The sequence below is a fragment of the Aphelocoma coerulescens genome, chromosome 9 (genome assembly GCF_041296385.1).
Source record: "Aphelocoma coerulescens isolate FSJ_1873_10779 chromosome 9, UR_Acoe_1.0, whole genome shotgun sequence".
Classification (NCBI taxonomy): Eukaryota; Metazoa; Chordata; class Aves; order Passeriformes; family Corvidae; genus Aphelocoma; species Aphelocoma coerulescens.
Window position 1 is genome coordinate 1,566,801 of NC_091023.1, and position 20,538 is coordinate 1,587,338.

General features: G+C 44.8%; 1 protein-coding gene across 5 annotated transcripts in view; it reads right to left on the reverse strand.

Moving 5' to 3' along the window:
• The window catches only part of PPP2R3A (protein phosphatase 2 regulatory subunit B''alpha), a 53,388-nt gene that overhangs the window by 24,120 nt on the left and 8,730 nt on the right, over positions 1–20,538 (reverse strand). For 4 of the 5 annotated variants that reach the window (XM_069024600.1, XM_069024599.1, XM_069024597.1 and 1 more), the window contains exon 2: positions 12,127–14,566. In XM_069024600.1, coding sequence (XP_068880701.1) covers positions 12,127–14,109 — 1,983 coding nt within the window. In that variant the 5' untranslated portion in view covers positions 14,110–14,566. Of the gene's footprint in view, positions 1–6,204; positions 6,389–12,126; positions 14,567–20,538 lie in introns of those variants that run through there. The other variant, XM_069024601.1, reaches the window with a different exon arrangement.

A 20,538-nucleotide genomic window follows, 5' to 3' on the forward strand; every position in this document is an offset into this window, starting at 1 on the left:
TTTCTATCCCTTGGGAACATAATTAGTTTTGCCAAAGCACTGCTTCACAGATAAATTAAGAAAAGATTTTCAAGACTTCCTTCTCAATTTCAGCAAGCCTTTTATTCAGGGCCCAACTTAAACAGTCCCAGACCTGATTTTGCCAAAGGTACTAAGCACTGGTAAATCAGTTTTTCCATCAGGAATTAGGAGCAGCCAGCAGAGTGTCATTAAGCACTTGCATGATGTCTTTTCCTCACTGCCCTCCTGTCTATAACGAGCCTATGGCTGATATGGTGATCCCCACTGGATCTCTAGCTCTACATCACAGGCAGCATTTGTATTTAAGCAAACAATGAGATCCTAAGCCAGGGAATTTTTCAGACATGGGAGGGAAAGTTTTTTAAACTTTGATAAGTAACTACAGTATAAGCTGCAAAATCAGCTGCTGGAATGCAGAGAGATGAGGAATTCCCTGCTCCCCCATGGCGACACTCCTTCCTGGGAAAAGGCAACAGGCTTTGCCACTGCACAATGGTTCCAATGCAAGAGTTGTTATTAATGTAGCAACATATGTGATAAGGCTCAGAAGGCAACAGTCAAGTAAATACAGCTGCAATTTTCAGTTTGTTTATTCTAACTGTTTCAAAACAAAATGGTTTTAGGATAAAGCAGCCAAGTCTGAGTCCACTAAATGCAGAAGAATGTATATGATGAACTGACTTTGCTTTATTATTTTCTATAAACTTGGAGCTTTTTTCTTAACACATACCAAATCCCCCAACAAACCACAGATTTGCTTTCAATAAGGTAAAGAAGTGAGAATTGTAAAAGCTTCTTTAAGCACTGCTTTTACCTGCAGCTTACAATACTTTATAACCCACTCATCAGAGACCCACAAAAGAAGAGAGAGAAGGATTTTCCTCCTCTTCACTCCCCTGCTTCATGGCTCTTTCTTTAAATGGGAGGACCTCCTTCTTCTCCCAAATGCTGTCCCATTTCAGGAGCAGGAACACCAGCACACACCAGCCAGAACACACTTTTGTCCTTAACTGCTCTGTACAGAACACATTAACCTGGAGCTTGGGGTTCTTCAAGTTGTTGTCTTCTCTGTCTTACTACACAGGAAAAGCTAGAGATCATTTTCAGCTTTCAATATTTCCATCAATACCAGTATTCAGAGTTTGAACAGCTCTGAACCTTTGGAAAGCCAGCCTGATCACCAACATCTGTTCTCCCTCCTGTCCTCCTTGACTGTTCCTACTCAAACCTGCACATCTTTGTGTCTGCTCCTGAGTGATGCTGGAGCTCAGGGGGGGCCAGCTCTGAGGCTTAGGGAGTTCCTGGGGCTCACGAAGGCTGGAGGATGATGAGCATCAGCCCTGGTCACTCTGTCCCACACTAGGGCAATGCAGGTGACCTGAGGTGGTGGCAGAGGTTAAGCTGGGGGAAGCTGGACACTCACTTTGGGGGCACAGTTCACTGGGTTAAATAAAAGACAATCCTTCTCCTGGTTTCCTGCTGCCCTTTCCTCAGCGGAGCACCAAAAGCAAAGCCCAGACCAAGTGAATGTGTGTGGGGAGGGAGCACCTGGCCCCAGCTCAGGGATCACACAGATCACCACTTCCACTTTTACCATCTGCCCTCGCCCTGCCTGCCTGCCCAGCCAGGACCCAGTTTTCCCTTTCTGGATCCCAGCAGAGGGGAAGTCCCTGCCGGTCTCTCACAGCACCATATTCATACAAACAATGCAAAGCTGGAACAGACAGTCGAGGTGCCAACTGCAGCCACTTGACTTCTATAATAGGATTTCACAGCAGATTGCTTGAAGGCCACTTCTCACAAACAGGTTTATTGCTCCCTAATTTCTTCAGGATACGAAGGCATTCCCAGCTGCCAGCACTGGGAGGAACTAAGAGAAATGACTCAAACTTAACAAAAAGTTCCACAAACCAAGATGTTCTTTCAAAGGACACTGACTCTTCACTGTAACAATATATCCCCTTCCCTTACAGTACAAGGGAATGATAAAATTGTATTTTTGTTTTCTTGGAAGGTGAAGAGAAGTCCCCAGGTAGAGCACAACAGCACTGGGCCATTTTCCTCCCCTTCTGCATGTTCCACACATCCCGACATGGCACACGGCCTCATCTGACCGTGCTGGAACACAACTCACCCCCTCTGCCCAGGCCTCCACCACCCGAAAACCTGAGCAACTCCTCTGCCTCCAGGTACTCCCAGAGCCAGCAATGCTTGGTACCAGCTCACACAAGTCAGAACTATAGAGGAGATACGAATTTCCTGACCCATAACCACCAAACAAGCCAGAAGGTCAGGCACCTATAGAAGAAATACAGGGAATTCTGCCAGGCTTTGAAGGAGGGAGCCAGCTCGGACACAGGTTCCCAGCCGACCTTCCCCGTAAGTCTGACTCACTCACTCCTGCTCAGTCCAAGCCAAACTAGGAGCAAGCATTGCTCAGGGATAGCTGCTTTTCACATTCTGCCTCAGGAATAGAAATAGAATTTTTGAACTTTGTCTTCTTCTTTCTCATATAAGAAATGAGCTGGTTATGACACAAAGAGAAAAAAACAAGCAGCAACTAGTCCTTGAGGAGTGTGTTCCCTAGAACAACCTTACAAATCAATACTCTGGGATGGGTATACCCATCCCCACTATGGGGACAAGAAGAAGTTAATTACAACTTTTTGTGAAAAAATTTAAGAAAGTGGCATGAGGGGAAATTCTGTGGAAATTCCTTGGAAATAAACAGCTTCTTATTGCAAAAAATTAGCCTTAAATGCTGTTTGCCTAGCAGAACACACTTCTCCAACAAGGATGTGCACGTTCAGACAGGACAACTAAGAAAGGAAATGACAAATACTCTAATAAATCTTTTAGCTTTGTTGCCAATAATTAACAGATAAACTTTTTTTTCTTTTTTGCTCAAGAGAAAGGTGAGATTAAAGGCCATTTTTAAATCCCACTCTGTAGCACTGTGCAATTTACCCTAACTAAAATCTGTCCATCTACTGTATCACCTTTTGCCAGCCATACCATTTATTTATGGGCAGACAAAAATAGTGACATCTGTGTTATAAATAAACCAGACAGAACTACAGCCTCATTGTAGCTACACAAACAAAGCACTGACTAAACCTCTGCCATGCCAGCCTGTCTCCCAGGGATGTGCCAGTCCCAGCAGAAAGCTCCATGGAAGGAAGCAGTCTCATATCAAGTGCTCAAATTCTTTCTACTCCTTCCTTCTGGTCCCAGGTTCCAACAGGGTCCTAGATAATATATTTACCAGTTTCTTGCTTTATTTCCAAACAGGATACTGTAATCCTCTTTTCTAGGGTACAGTGACTTAGCCTGGGTTCTCGCAGTCCACAGTGCTGACTTAATGTCTCCTTTCATTTTTCATAGTTCCTGCCTTCCTGAAGTCTGATGGTACCTGGACATAAGCCATCCTCAAAGCTCATCAGTTCTCCACAACTGGTTTGTATCTCTCGCCTGAGACTTTCTCTTCCTTTCTCATCAATGAACCTTCCTGCTGCCTCTTTCTTACCCACTTCTAAGGACAGCAAGAACAAAGGCTCATCTGCACATGGTTCCAAACATCACAGAGCTATGAGAAAATGCATTTCTGGAGAGAATATTTTCTTCTAGGAAACATAAACTCAGCAACAGAAACAAAGTCCAACCACAGCAAAACAAAAATGAAAACAAACTCTACCTAAGCAACTCAGAAACCCAAAAGGATTTAGGTGGGAGTAGACACAGTGCTAATTGTAAGGTTGGCTCAAGTTGCTCATGGCCTTATCCAGTTGAGTTTTGCAAACACAGGCCTCACACGCCTCCACTGACAAGTGTGCCTATGGATCTTGGACACAGCCCTCAGCACCAGCTCAGGCTGGGAACCCACTGGCTGAGCAACAGCCCTGCAGAAAAGGGTGTGGAGGGGACAGTGCACATGGGCTGAGCACAAGCCTGCAGCGAGGGCTGATTACAGATAAGGCAAATTATGTCCTGGACTGTCTTAGGAGTAAGGCCAGGAAAACACGGGAAGTTGTTATCTCTCTGTCTGACACTAGTGAGGCTGCATCGGGGTTCCTGGGATCAGTTTTGGGCCTTCACTTCAGAAAAGATGGGAAGAGACCAAGCAGAGATGTAAAGGAGGGGAATCAGAAAGCTGAGATCAGGATCAGGCAGCAGGAGACACGGAGGGCTGGCCCTGGCTAGCCAGGGAAAGGGAAGCCAAGGGATGGGCTAAACACAGCCCGCAGCTCTTGGAAGTGCAGTTACAGTGACAATGGAAACAAAGTACAGCTTGGGAGGGTTAGGCTGGAGGATACTGAGGGTAGTACAGCCTGTGAGAGGTCACCAAGAGGGGCTGGGGGAATCTCTATCCTTGGGGAAAGCCAGTGCTGATGTAACCCAGTGTTAGACATAGTATTCCTACAAGTGAGATGTTGGATTAGAGACCTCCCTTCCTCCCAATGCTGCTATGGAAGGTTCTCTGATCTTTCCATAAATAGTCCTGCAAAGGATAAGCACAAGAACTTGAATTTCCAGCTCTTTAGATAGGGGTTTACCAACACCCTTCTCCTCCCCCGCCTTCCTGGCCAACATCTGTGTGTTCTACAAAGCACCCCTCATTCACCTTTCTGCTCCCTATCACCACCTTACCACCTTTTCACCTGCCAGCACTTTTGTTTTCTTACTGAGCCCAGTCACCTCTACTCTCAGCTCATCCCAAGCCCCAGGTATAGCCCCATAAGGCACAACATTTTAACTACGCCTCACTGCTGCCACGTGGGAGAACTCCCATCCCTGCCCTCCAGGCCCACAGGTCAATTGTCACTCTGGGAACCGATTTAACCCACTTGGAAAGGCAGCAAACAGACTTGGCTTTGTTGCTGGATGATATTCTGTGTTATGAATTAAGCCAGCTCACAGAAAGAGCCTGTGGGGCCCAGGACAAGAGAAGGGTGACACACGGTGAGGAGGTAGCAAGAAAAGAAGAAAAAGAAGAGGAAAAGACCATCTTTTTTGAATACTGCAAGTGGCCACTGCAGTATTTCACTTGCCTTGGACCGGCAGCCCCAGAGCAGTCATTCCCAAGGCATTCAGCAGTGAAAGTGTTCCTGCTTCAGACCAGGCAGAGGGCTCGTGGACCAAAGCCTTGTGTCCATTTTTCCAGCTGTTCTGCCCAGAGGTCTCACCCCTCCCTGCAAACCCTACCCCGGTTATGTCCTTAGTGATCAGACTAACTCTGGAGAGGGAATTTAGCTGTGCTGTGGTTCCTGACAGTCTCTCCAAGCGCCTCGGCCCCGCCCAAGCCATTACTGCACATTATTACCTCATCCAATCCTCCCCCGGGGAGTGAAAAACACACGTTCCAGAGATTAACCTCTGAGATGTACTTTAACCTGTCACCGGAACGCATGGAAAAATGTGCCACAATATGCTTTGGAGCAATTTTAATGCTGTTTCTTAGGAAACAGCTGCACTGCTCCTAATTTCAACTTCTTAACTTCCTCACTAGGTCACCCGTTACTTAAATATAGATAAAGCTCAAGATGGGCTGATTTCAGCATATCGTGAACCCTCTAAATCTGGAGTGACCACATGTCCATTTGGTGTCCTAGCACAGATTACTCCAATCTTTTGTCAGTTGTTCCAGAGAGCGAGTACAGCAGCTGGGATTTACCAAACGCATACAGCTGCAGTACAGTTTCCATCTCTTTGGCTACACCTCTGCGATCTTCAGGGTCTTTTCCAGACTAAATGATTCTATTATCTCCTTCAGCCACAGCCCAGAGAGGGTAAGAAACAGCACCTTGGGATGGTAAAATCATAAAAGCCAAGCCAGGTAGGCTGGTCCGCACAGATTTGTACAGCTGACAGCGGAATGTTGTGGTTCTTCCACATGCAACAACAAACATTCAGAGCAATCACACAAAAAAACTCACAAAAAATACTTAGGTCTTACACTACTTCTCCCCATTATTAAATCACTGCCCTTGCTGTTAATTTTCCCCCTTGTTTACAAAGACATTTTAACTCTGCAATCTAAGCCTGGAAGGTTTATTTTTAAACCTGCTGGTATCTAGCTGCAAATAACTTTCTGCAAATAGACGCGCCTAGAGGGGACACAGATTGATTCTCTGATCCAATAAAAAAATACAAAGAAAAAGATAAAGAAATGCCAAGCGTCCAAACCTGGGCCTGCTGGAAGGACTTGAGCCGCCTCTTGAATCGAGATGGAAGAACAAAGTCACAGCCCTTGGCAAGGAAAGCTAGCTCCCCTCCCAGGTCTGGGTCCCTCCGCAGAGAACTCTCCTTGATCATCATCCTGGGCAGCTCCTAAGCAGATGTTGACCTTTCCAGAAGGGGCACGGGCACTCTGTAGGAGACCACGTCAAGACCAGCACGTTGCTTTCTTGGTTTTGATTTTTTACAGGCAAAAAATGGCAAATGGCTTCAACATATTATGTCTTCTCTCTCTTCACAAGGACAACATCTAGCGATTTTATCTCACTCCTGAAGCCAGAGTTCCCTATTTTAACCAATATTCAATGTGTCTTTCAGTACCACCAGGATCTTCTGCCTTCTTGTAATACTTTAATTGAGAAACATGATCTACAAGTGAATCTATTTCCCTGCTGGCTACATGACAGACAATCTGTCCTTGGCTTGTAATAGGCCAGGGGTGACATGGGAAAGGAAGCACCCACCACCACTACCAAGAGCTCTAAAATTAGATGCCCTGCAGAAGTGGCTAAATATACCATCTTCCCCAATAGCTCCTACTTTGTGTGCTCCAGTGCTCAGACCTGAGAGGCACCCCTGGGTCAGTCAGGCTCAGCTAGAGTTAAACCAGGCTCAGCCAAGGGCCCTGCCTGTGGGATGGCAGTGGTTTGAGGTCCCTGCTGCCGAGGTGATGAAGCAGAGGAGCAGCATTAGTTCCCACTCTTCACTGAAGGCTGTAATTTTCAAAAAACATAATTTTTTCCTTCTTGCTGGAAAAAGCAAATCATCTAGTTCCTTTAATGCCAAGCAAGCACATAAGGATGATCTTGGATAATAAGCTCAGTCATTCACAAGCAGCTCTTAAGAAAACAGTTTCATTAAGACATCAAAATGCATCATTCTTGTTATTCACTTTCCCCATAACTCTCACAAGGCAAAGGCAAAGCAATTCTCAGGGGACAATAGTCTACTTCTTCTCTGCACAACTTGGAGCAAGCAGACTTCAAACCCTTGCTCTAACTTTGTCTAGGCTTGTTAGAAGTGTGTTCTCCCTCTCTTATCATGAGACTGGTGCTGAATAAAGGCCTAAATCCAATTCTTCCCACAAAAAATGAACAGAGTCCCGTGGGGTGCGTCCCCTACTTGACTGTAAAACCTGAGCCACGTCTAAGGTTCAGTAACACAGAAAAAAAACCAATTTCTAGCTACTAGGGCTTGCTCTCATCAAGGTATTGCATTGAAACACAAAGGTCTCAGTGAGCCTCAAAACAAAGTTTTTATTGGACATGTGCCTCTGATGGGTTCCTGTAGAAAGCCCCAAGTTAATATGAAGCCCAAATGAGTACAAAGCCTAACAGAGTGGCACAAAGAGGATGGGGATGAAAAAAAAGAGAAAAAGGCAGGTAGGAATGTTTAAAGTGGAACTGCCACCAAGTAAAGGATACACTGATCCATATGCAACACATTTGGAACAAATTTGTTTTTTCTGACTGACAATTTTCTTCTAAACATTAAGGCAACACTTAAAGAGCCCATGAGGCTCCATTGTACTGGGGTTGCTGCAGATCTCATGCAGCAGCATGTCAGGAGGTGATTTATTGTAAATCATCTGTGGCAAGTGATGAATTACTTCATGTTCTGCTTACAGCCTGCAGAGGAAATGAAGCCCAAGGAACCTCTCTGACCTCCAGCTGCATCCAGACCAACTACAGAGACCTCTGACAGACGTATGCATTAAAGAGACACACTAATCTGGCAGCCACTAGTTCCTACTTAAAAAAAACCAGCACAGCCATGTACTTTTCATGCACAAATTAACAAGTCACAAAGGATCTCAGAAGTTTGGGGGATTTTCACTGATAACCTGAAAAACACAAGTAATCCAGAGGCAAGGCTCAGCGTGTCTGTATTCCAATGTTTTGGAATAGCAGGTTTCTAGCATGGTACTTCCTATCCTCAAAACACACAAGGTGAGTATAAATAAAGATATAAATAGACAGTACTATGAGAAATCAACAGTAAGGGAATCTTGTTTCAACAGCTTCAAAGTCAGCTGGACAAAACCCACAGCAGAAAAGTCTGGTCTCAACAGCCAGACCAACTGTACAAACCACAAACCCAAAAATCCTTCCTTGCTGTAGGTGACCCAGGTTGAAGGTGAGAGATGTCACATTGCCTCTGTTAGCCTTTCATTCTGAGATACTTTAGATTCACTTATTATTTATTTTTATTTCAATAACTGTTACCAACAGAAAAAAAAAGCCCATAGTTTTTCACTATTTGTGTTGAGAAGTAATGAATAATTGATGTTTGAAATGAGTGCAGATTGTGCCTATAGCTTAAATGACAGATATTATCAATAAGTGACCAAACAATTTGTAACATATGCAAGATGAAAGTTGATTTTCCAGAGTTTTACATTATATTTTAGATGCATTTTGAGAATATACAATTATTTCAGAACAAAGTTAAAGTTACTACGACATTATAGAAACCACTTTTTACACTTAATCACCCCGTACAAGATCCTTGATTAGAATGTCATTACATTTGCAAAACAAAGAAGCACACAAAATTATGATGGGGCACAATAACGAAGTTACCAGGTCAACCTTGACTTTCTATGATTCAGTAGCTCTTAATTCCCCTCAGAGCCTTCTTAGGGCCCCCTGGTTTAAGCACACAACACACACATTTGGATACAAAAAAGCAAAGTGTGTGGCCTTGGGATGGTGTTTCAGGGCACAGGGAGTTAAGAACCTTTTGAGAGTCTCAGCAACACCCACCCCATCAGTCATTCAGGAGAGGCAGGATTAGCCAGAGCCCACCCAGAGGAAATGTGGGAACAGGGAACATCCTCTGGATACTTCACTCAGGGCTCCACCAGCTGAGCTACAACGTGGTTATAAAGGTGCCCTTGTCAACCCCACAAAGCCTCTGCTCCCAGATCCACAGTCCCTGGCCAGAAATGGTTGGATCACCCACCGGACCTCAGCCTGAGCTATTCCACTTACTAAGATGACAGAAAACAAAAATGTTAGTTAGGTTTAACTAAAATGGGAAGCAGAACTGCTCTTTCTGGCTCACTACAACACAAGTGATCTTTTTGAGGAGATACCCAACAGCAGAGGGACAAAAACCAAAAGGGTCTCTTTGTATCAAAGCCTGGTCCTCACCTCTGCTCCCAAAATTATTCACAAACTTTATTCAACAGCTCTTAAAATACAACACGTGAGCAGAACATGCAGCAGAGCCTTGCACCACTCACATTTGATTCTGAAAACAGAAGTACCACGTTTTTTACAGACTTTTCTAGGGTTCTTTCACTAGAGCACCACTGCAAGCATTAGCTGAATTTACTTTGTCAAATCAGCCATCCTGTACAGGTGGCAGACAAAGGACACAGAGAGGTTATGCTCAAAAATACCCACTACTGACTTCTCCAAGGACTTTGCAGATGACATTTTACTCAAAGGTAGCAATCTTTACCTTCCAACACACCCCAACACTCAGCATTTCTGCAGCCCCATCTCCACCTTCTTCACTGCTTACTGGTCCCAGTTTCCCCCAGTTCCTTCACACCTGCTGGTCCATCCAGGATCCTTATTGCCCTCCTCACTACAGACAAAAATACAGGTAAGTACAGGGGGGCTTGCTGGCCTCTAAAAGGCAACTGCACTGTTCTCACTGAACTCTTTTTTTCAAAACCAACATACTAAAAAATCAGCTTAAGACAGGCACAGAGAACAGGAAATCCCAAACCAAATAGCTGGGAGGTTTAGAGATAAGCAACGGAAAACTGGATCTCAGAATGGGAAATGTTGGACAGTCTAGAAGTATGCAATGCTTCCTGGCCTGCCTGAAAGAAGCGTGGTGCCCTTATTATGTGCTCTGCAAAATTGATGGACTTCTTGAGTATTCATTTCCTAGTTTCTAAATATTTGGGTTTTGAAGACAAAGAGGCAAGTAATCCTATTGTTCTCTTTGGAGGATCATAATTGGGTTTATGATAAAGAGAAAGTCTGTTGCTGATATAAGTTAGCACAGATTTAACACAGATAGGCCAGCTGAGCCAGAGAACAACCCGGTCTGAAGGATTCTCCCTCTCCTTTTTCATTGCTTAGCATTTGAGGGATATTAAATCTGTCACAACCTTTACAAACAAAAGGTGTGCTGTGTTTTCATCAGTCTCAGAGCTCTGGGTTTCTGCATGTGTGCCCAGCTATTTGGTAACAGTTTTATGAGCCTTAAGAAAACACATCAAATACTTTGCATAATTGAGGCACACGTGCAATACTGAATGAGAATGCACATGCAGCTTCAGTTACATCCAGAGTGATCCAGCAATATGGATGGATTCCCTAGATGCTGCACCTGGAGAGGGACACATCTGTGCCACAAATGACAGCAAGCCTCAGGGCAAGTGCAGAGCCAGCAGCTCGGTGCCTTGTGCCCCCTGCTGAGGGGACCAGCTGCCTCCACATCCTCTGCCTCCCCAAAACACCCCTTCTCTCCCAGGGTCTTTGGCTCTGGGCACCTGCACAAGGCAAGGGTTGTGTGGCTGCACGGAGAGCAGAGCTCTGGCAGCCGTGGAGCACGTCCATAGAAGGCAGGCTGGGAGCAAACTAACACACAGCTAGGTGGGAACAGGGGAACACAACCTGCCAAGGCACCACATTGAGAAGCCACTTGGCAGCATAAATGCATCCCATTTTCAAGCTTTATATAAAACCTGCCACAAAGCCAGTGTCACACTTCATCAAACACATTTTTGTTTGAAGCTCACAAGTTAGAAAATTTTGTAAATTAACGTACAAGACAAGAATAGATACTACAAGGGATTACTTTAGAGATTTTGGAACTGTTTAATTCTACACTCTCTGAGGAAAAAGGTTCTTCCCTTGCTGAAATATCAAAATACCATTTTCTGTAAGCAAAGTTGCCCAGAGCAACAACAGAAACTCTTGGAGAGCCTGGTCTAAAAGGATCTCAGCACCATCATGCAGGGTCAGACACACCCCATGTACCCTCCTTCAGAACTACACCAAATTTTGGGGAAAAGTGGCCAGTTTTGAAAACATACACATTATGCTCCAACTGGAAGAAGCTGTGAAAATTCACTTTTTCAGTGCCTCTGTGGAAGGTGGATTTTGGAAATTGAAGTCCTCTCTACAGTTACTGCCTACTTGGAAGTATGGCAACAAGTTTTCTTGAAATTTGGCAGTTGTTACTAAATGAAAAGCACTGAGAACTCGACAGATGGCCCTGGCTTCCCTCTAAAGCAGCCTCCCCTCAAGACCCTTTTTCCTGGGAAAACCTACTCCTCATCTGAGATACAAGCAATGCAGACTCCACACGATTCCATGCACTGGGGACAGGGAAAGCAAAACTAAATCCTCTGAGATTCTGTCCTTTGTCCCATGGAGGATTGCTCTCTTTAGGAACCAGTGATGAGGAGGACAACAAAGGCTGCTCAGAGATGGGAAAGGGAGAGGTGGAAGAATCAGTTCTCACTGAACTGCTGAGAGGCACTCCAATACTTGGTCCCAGAAATAAAGTAATTATTTATACTTATTAAAGTAATTATTACTGTCCCCTATTATAAGGGACCCATATAAACCACAAGTAAATGGTCTACAGGAGCACCAGCAGGAAAAGATCAAGCTCAAAGGTGAAACTGCATGCCAGGACCTATTTTATTTTCTCGTGGGTTTCAGTTTCCTTTTTTTGTTTGTATTTAAATAAAGGCTACATTTCTGCTGGGTTGAACACATTATTTCACACTGCAGCATTCAAAGCACAATGCACCAGATGTAATTTACCACCAACCCCCCCTGCCATTTTCCCATGTTTGTTTTACTCACTATCCCATCACAAGTTTGGTTCTCTTACCTTTATTACTTCTGGGGCCTGCTGAATTGAAGCTGGAACAGAGTCTCTGGAGGCAGCCCCAACATGGCTTTTTTGCCCTGCAAGGAGGGACTGTGAAGGAGTTGCTAAAGTTTCCTGAAGAATTTGCATCACTTCCCTCTCCTTGGACAAACTTCCCTTGCCTGTCTGGAATTCCACCAGCTCCTGGGCAAAGTCCTCAATGCTTCCCAGGATACGCAGTAAAAGAGCTTTGTCATCCTCTTCCATTTTATGACCGTTGGTTTCCATGATTTTTGACAAAGAAGAAGGGGGATCAGTGGGTTTAGTTTTGGGTTCAAGAGCCAGAGGTAGAGCCTGTCTACCCTGCCTGCCAGACACCTGCAGAGAGGCAGGTTCACCCTCCTTCTGAGAGGGTTCCCTCAGAGTACTCTCAATTTTCTGCGAGAAGCTCTCCAAGTCCAGCAGAAGTTTGTCTATCTCCTCCTTGTCCACCCTACTGCATGTCTGGGCTCCCTTGGGGACAGCAGCTTGGGCACCACACAACACAGGATCCGACACTGGTTTTAAAGGAGCCGTTTTCTCGGGAGCATCTCCCGCCCTGGCCCGCTCTGCTTTAGCATCAGCAGGAAGGTCTGAACCAGCAGCTCGCTGGTAGCTGCGCTCCAGGCTCTGCCAGCCCCCCTTCTGCTCTGCCTTCTTCCCTGTCCCCACTGTTCTGTCCCCATCAGACTCCTCCTCGATGTACAGTGCCTCGGTGGCAGACATGCGGTCGCAGGGGCTCGGGGCTGGTGACTGAGGTAGAGCATCTCTCACAGCTCTCACGCTGCTCTCTGGAGGAACACCGGGCAGGGAGTTGGAGGTGATGCTCACAGTACCTGTCTGGATGGACTGGGAGGTGCTTGTCACCTCACCCTGACCTGGTAGAATGAGAGGAACTGCACCAGAGGATGGCAGCTGAATGATATCTTCATACCTGGGCGGCTGCTCATCACCAAATACCAGGGGAATGGAAGTTTGCTGCAAGCCATGGAAACAGTTCACCAGCTCTGCCCAGTCACTTGCTTCCCTCTGCCCTGCTGGCTTCAGCTCAAAAGGCAGCTTTTTCAGGTAGGAGGAAAATCTTGTCATCAGATTCATGTATATCATCTCTGAGTTAGCCAGGGGATCACTGCTGTTCCCTCCACCAACACCATCTGCAGACTTCTTCTTGATGCAGTGTTTGATTATGTCCGTGCACTTTTTCAGATCCTCTGAGCACTTGAGCAAGATGTCCAGGCACACCTTAATATCCCCACTAGAAGAACCATCTAGCTTGTGTTTTTCTAAAATCTGGGTAATGAAGTTTTCTTCGGGGAAGGAATGAGGGGAGAAGGGAACCACAGGATTCATGGTGACTTCTGGAGCATCATTGCTCTCCTGCCATTTCTCCACAGGTGAGGGACTCTGCAAAAAGCCACATGGAGGGCAGTTCTCATCATTGTTGAAGTGCCCATAAATCAGGTCAAAATCAAAGGATCGTCTGCTGAAAGATTCTGACCGAACTTTCCTTCCCTTTCTGTAGGCCACATGGCTGGAAGAGTTTTTGAGCTTTTCAAAGGAGAATTCCTTTATTTTACCACTGGCAAGGTTTATTGCCTCACCAGTAATATCTTTTAAACTGCTGGAGGCTTGCACTGAAGAGCCCTTCTTGATTCTTGGATTGTTTGGGAGGATTTGGTGATAGTCCTCATTGCCAGCCAAGGCAAGACCATTTTCAGGAACAGGAATTTTATGGTCCAGGTTGGCATTTTGGACACTGAGCTCTGCACAGACACTGTGGTGGGCCACTATGCAGGTGAGTCCCTGTTTGAGCAGCTGGCAGGAGCCTGTGCAGTAGTGCACAGTGTGCTGGGAGTGCTGCTCTATCACCACGCTGCTGTAGCAGTTCACTGAAGTCACCATCAGCCTGTAGGTCGCTGCCATAGCACAGACCACGCTGGGAAGTGAGGCTGCAAAACTCACCATGAACTTCACAGGGAAAAGCTCACTTGTCACAGCCACACCAGATTGGATGAAAACATTCAAATGTCAATTGGAAACATCCAAACTGTGTGAGGAGCTACTGCCTTGGAAAGCCCTGGAGAAGTCTGGAGTGGTTTCAGCAGTACAGTTACAACAACCAGTGCAACTTGCATATGATATAACTTAAGGCACCTTGATGCTCGTATTCCATGCAGAAAGCCTTGCTCAGCAGAGGTGCAGCACGAGCTGCTCCATTTCCAATGGTCCGGGTAGCTTTTCCAGACAGGCCATAAAATCCAGTCAGTTCTTAGGCAGAAGTGACAAGCCAACAAGTTCTGTTCGACCCCTTTTCTCTCTTTTTGGGTGGGTCAGTAAAAGGTAGATAATCCAGTAGCATGTACAGACAAAAAATCCACAGTGTTCTTGGGAGATTCCTCTCTCACACTGGTGACACAGGTCCCTGCAACAGAAATAAAGGTGACAGTCATTATGATTGCCATGTATTATACAGCCTTGTCTACTACTGAACATCTGGCACCAGACAGAACAACCAGCACACAGGCCTGCACAGAACAGAGTAGGCTGATATTCTTCCTTCACTCAGATCTACCATATAAGAACAGTGCTGAGGAGCTGGCCTATATTTATACACAGGCTGTCTGTGTGCTGCCATTTTAACAGCTCTATTTTAGCCACTCATTAATTTTTTTCAGACTTGCTTTTCTTCCTCCCCTGACCAAGCAAAACATTACCTATAATTCTAATAGAGCAAAACATTTTGATCCTGTTGTGAATTTCTGCCTTTCATTTTCCAGGGCTCTAAAGATAAAGCAAAGGGCAGTAGAGAAAAACACTTTCAGGATTTCCAAGCTCTCTGGATTATAAAAAGCTGCAAAAAGCCTGCAGCAAAGTAGCTGAATGCCTGTAAGAATGCAGTCTTTAGTAAAGGCCACATTGGCTTCCATTAGCCTTTCACCAAGGTCTCTGGGACCATAGCAATGTATTTTAAGGAAGAATAACTGTTTCTCTTACAACCCATAAATAGTAGCATATTTAATACACTAAGTCCACTGCTGTAGACACTGAGGATAGTAACATTTGTATAAAGGTTAAGCCCATGAAAACTAGGAGTTGAGTGTTTTACACTTAGCACAGTCATTTCCAGCTGCATTTCCTATCATCATGGTCAGAACTGCACCAGATAAAAACCCCAAAGCTGTTTAACTTTGTTATGAAAAAAAAGGAAATCTCAGATTTAAGGGTCTTGAATTTTAGACATAGACTCATCTTTCTCAATACACGAACAAGCAAATGAAAACACCCCAGTGAAATTCTGAGCACCCTTTATTCCTGTACAAACAGAAATCAATTTAATAAAACATTATTATACCACACAGCTAAGTCACTCCACAGCATGGGTTTATTTTGGTTTCTTCAAAGGTAAATATCCAGCACTGTGAAAGGCCAGGCCTGCACCTGATGAAAGCACAGTTCCACAGTTCCATCCCACCAACTTAGCTCAGAGCCTGGACAAACACAGCACACACAAGGCAAGTGCCCTAAGAGTTTGGTGCTGTTGTAATTATCGACGGGGGAGAGCACAAGTCTAAATATTCACATTTTACATATTTTAAAGCCTTAATTGAGAAGCACTGATTCAAGAGTGTTCAATGGAATTTGGGATGTGCCATGTCTGCTCATTGCAGTTATGTGGAGCGGCACAGGTAAAGAACCCTTCCCACTTTGTTCTTTGGATTATATACAGCATTGAAACAATTGCATGCCAGATGAAGAGCTAACTGCCATGCTGGGCTCTGGAACAGGCTGCCACCTGCCCATCCCAGCTGTGGGCCAAGCACCTCCTCAGCTCCTCCTGTCCTGGCCTGCTCCCCTCCACACCCACTGGCACTGCCCCAAAGCCCCTCCGGCTCAGGAGGGCCCTCCCGAGGGATGAGCAGAGGTATGAGGTGTGCCCCTTCCCGAGGGGATGAGCACAGCAGTAGTACCAGCTGTGCCCCTTCCCCAGGGATGAGCAGTGGTACGAGGTGTGCCCCTTGCCCAGGGACAAGCACAGGTACCAGGTGTGCCCCAGCCACTGCAGTGAGTCAAGGTGCCAGTGGAGAAAGGGCGTGCACAGAACCCTTTTCACACCCCGTGGTGCTCACACCATCACTCGCACACCCAGGGAACACACTCCACACCCTCCAGTCACTCCTCTCAGGCTTCACTTTGTGCTAAACCCTCTGCTGAATCAGAGCCACAGTTTAAAAAGTGCTGTTGGCTCCCCAGTGCCTTCATGGGCTCTGTCAGGAAACTCGTGCTAGGCCTCCAAAAAGGCCACTGATCCACAGACTCCCTTCAACACATCAGGGTAAGGGGTCTGCTGCTTTTCCTTTTCTGAGCCTCCACCAACTCCAAACGAGCCTTCTGGCATTTCCTGAAATGACTGCTATATAATATTTAGAGAAAGGAGAGGTCTTCAGGACAGCAGGTTTGCTGAAGAATTAATATTGCCTCTCAAAAAGCAGAGGACTTCCTGAGGGCTCCTTCCTCCCTCTGTGTCATACACAGCAAGGAGAGACTGGTCTTCCTTTTATCTGCTAAGAACAGTTTGGGTTTATACCCAATTTGGGCAGTAATTACATCTTGATTAAGTTATTTCTTAAGTAGAGTAATAATGTGTTACTCACTGTCTCCTTCTCCTCTGTCACTCCAAGGGTAATTTCCTCCCACCACATCACTGACTAAGCCAGTTCCTCTAATTCTTTAAGCCACCTTCAAACAACGAAGTTTTTGCATCTGTAAGGTTATTCCACAAATCCTTCAAGGAAAGGTCTCCTAGATTCCCAACCTACATGGACTGGTTTTTTTTAGTTCAACCTGGTATTGCCAGCTATGCCCAATAACCATTTTAGGTGTTTATGCAATGATTGCTGCACTCTAATCCCTTTCCAGTTTGCCTGTACTCCTCTGGTACTATCACAAACCAACACAATGCAAACACAAACTTGCCAAGGCCAACACAGGATTGCTGCCTCCTGCCTCTGCTGTCAGCACTTTTTACTGCTGTATCACAGGAGGAAGTAATCAAACTATCAATACGAAACTCCAATATCCTCTTTTCTACCACACTAACTCATGTCTTCTCAGTAACTATTTACTAATTGCTTTATTATCACTGTCTGCAGAAACATGCTCAGGTTATTCAAGGGCTGGAGCAGCACAAATCCTTACAGATGCAGAGCAGAAATTTCTCTCCTTCCCCACTGCCTTGCCCAAGGTAGGACATGCTCAGCTTGCAGCTTTATTTGAGTGCGATCCATTGAACATGATCAAGCATGCAAACTTAGTCAGGACAAAGCCTAAGAGAGGAGTATCCCTGGTTTCAGATCTGGGAACGCTGCCTCAAGCTGAGCTTCAGTTGTGACCCTTGGTGGGTGACTAAAACCTACCATTTATGAGTAGAATGAAAAGACCAAATGCATCAGGAAACTTTCCTACTTGGCTCTTTCCAGGCTGCTACTTCATTCCAGTTTGACTCTAGAGCAGCCCCCAGTTCAGAAACACTGCAAAAAGATTCTGTAATTAGGACTGCTGCCACGAAACCAACCCAGCCCCGAGGATACAGGACTGGCTCCACAACACAAACTGTGAATGAATAGTGCTTCTTGTGTGACTGCAGAATAATGCTTTATGTCTGTCCTATCTCTGCAAGATGACATGAATTACTTTCCAAAGGAAAAAATTATTGCAGATACTAATTATATAAAAGGTTATTCTGTAAGACACACAAGAAATTCTATTCATGCAAAGATTATGCAGAAGTTAAATAATTGAACAATGACAATCTGTTCGGATTGGGACTGTCAGCCAACGCTTGCAAACTGAAGTCTAGAAAGCTACAGGACAGGGCTCCAGTACCTCTGAAAGTCTCTAACTCACCAGAAGTCTTCTTGAACCCTCATCTGCAGCACTAGCAACAGGAGCTAGAAACCACCATAACACAGGATGGAGTAAGCCAGCCTTCCTGCACCAGGACATGGCCTGAGCATCACTGTGGAACTGCTTGTTTCTAGTGGAAGGTGTGGTAGGACCAAGCCTCCAGTCTGGTACTCTTGCAAAAGAAAACAAAGAACAACAGGTTTCCCATTTGGACAGTCACCAGTATGGCTTCAGGTGTATCACGATGTAATCAGGTGTCAGGTCTTACCCCGTTAGAAGGGCTTGTGGTATCAAAAAGCAGCATTTATCTTCTTATTTAGAAATGATTGTTTTTGTTTAGAATTCACTGAGCAGAACAGATTTGGGAGCAAGCTATATGGATTATAGAAGATAAAAGCAGGCCAACAACAAAGCAATGTTTTCTTACAAAGAAATTTTTGTAAGAAATCCAGTTCTGCTGAATTAAGTGGAAATTTTACAACCAGACATTTAATAAATTATTTTGGACTCCATCACAAAGGACCTGATTAACAATTCACCATCACTTGCACAATTTATTACTTTTCAAAAAGGAACAGGAGACTAAAAAGAGTTACTTTTCTTCCTATACTGAAGAAGTTCAGAAGGAAAAAATCTGAGTTGTTCCTTTGTCCTGTATTTCTTATATATTTACAGCTTATAATATTTTGGTATCCTTAATGGCAACAGAACTATTTTGTATGTAGGACTTAGGTGGGAAGTGCAGCTTTTCAGTCCTCAGGACCATCAGAAATTCGATGCACGTGCACACATTTCAGGGACAGTGGAAGAAACCACTCACGATTGCACCTGCACAGTTTGGGGATTACAGGGGCTTATACCACTGACAATGGCACAGCAAGCAGAACCTTTAGAATCTTTCTTTCTAAGAGGTTTCAGCTCCAAGCTATTTCATGTTTTAGAAACTGCAACAACCTGTGATGGCTACAAATCCCAACTTGCCTCATAACCCTGGTTAGAGGATCTGACCTACTCAAACAGCACTTCTATCTGAACCAGAGGACACTTCCTCATATCCTCAAGTGCTTCAGTATTTAATTACATTCTAAAAAAAAGGGTCATCATTTCCCATTTAAGTATGTTCAACATCAGGTTGCACAAACAGCTATCCCACTTTCTCATGCTAAATTAAAAGAGCTTTCAGGAAGACAAATTTCCTCACCAACAAGTACTAACACAGTATAATCAAATCACCTCTTAGCCTTTTCCAGGAGAGCCAGAGAGAGTCTGAGAGATGTCTTCAGAGTCATTGCTATAAATCTTTGTCTGAGTTCTGTCTGTAACTTGCTATTGTTCTTACAAAAACATAGCAGAGGTGGGATCCATCTCACCTACACAGCCATGAAATGTTAGGTGCTGTCTGTAGGCAATGCAGCTAGGGAGGCACCTCAAAAACAAAGATCACCCCAGTGAGTTTAACAATCTAGTTTTGAGATGACGAGTTACATTAGATGAATCCCATCCTTCAGGATTACACAAGAACACAGGAATAAACATTTCTGTCTCCAACAGTGGTTAAATGCCAATGCTCAAGGAGTAGTATTAGAAAGACATCTGATATTTCCTAGGAGTACTCTCCTGGCCTCCAATTGTTCCCAGTTCATGAGAACTCTGAAGCTGGATGTGGTTTGTGTGTACTTACTAACCCTTGGACGATTTCTCTCCCATGTGCTTGAGCATCCCTGGGTTCAACAGAAGTTTTTTGCATCCTGAGCATCTTTTGACAAGACATCCTACCATCCACCCTCCCTTTCAATCCTGTCACTCACCAGCTCCAGTATGTCAAGATCTTGTACTGAGACACTGTGTAAACACTACACCTCCATGCACACGGTCCACAGCATTCCCGAATTTGCAAACTCCATGTCATCCCTCTGCCTTCTCTTGCCCTTCTCTTAGCTTACTCAGCTCTCCTAGTGCAGAAGCCACTTTGCACCTCTGATCATTCCCACTGCCCCTCTCATAAGCTTTTCTGGTTCAATTACACAATCTAAGACACAGGAAGCCAAAGTGGGCACAATATTCAGAAAAGATGAGAACCATGGGCAGAAATTAATTTTTGAGCTGCCTTTCAAAAATCAGTATTATCCCTACATAGTGTTTTCCCCTTCCCAGCCTCACTGCTTTCAGATAATGCATTCTCAAGTGTCTGCTCTCATAACCACCTGGGTTAACTCACTCTGTCCTTCTTCCTACTTGTCTTCCAAGAGGAAATAAAGATACTATTGTCCTTTGTAAAATGCTCAGAGATCTACTGAGAGAACACTCTGTTCAAGAGGAAGGTGTTCACTTTTAGAGACCAGTATTTTCATGCAGCCTCAGAAAAAAGGTTCAGAGATGGGCAGCAACAATGATCCAGAGGTCTTGAACAGATGGTCTGTGAGGAATGATGGAGCAGGACCAGGCACTTCAGGTTGGAAGAGAGGTGACTTCAGAGAAATAAAATAATCT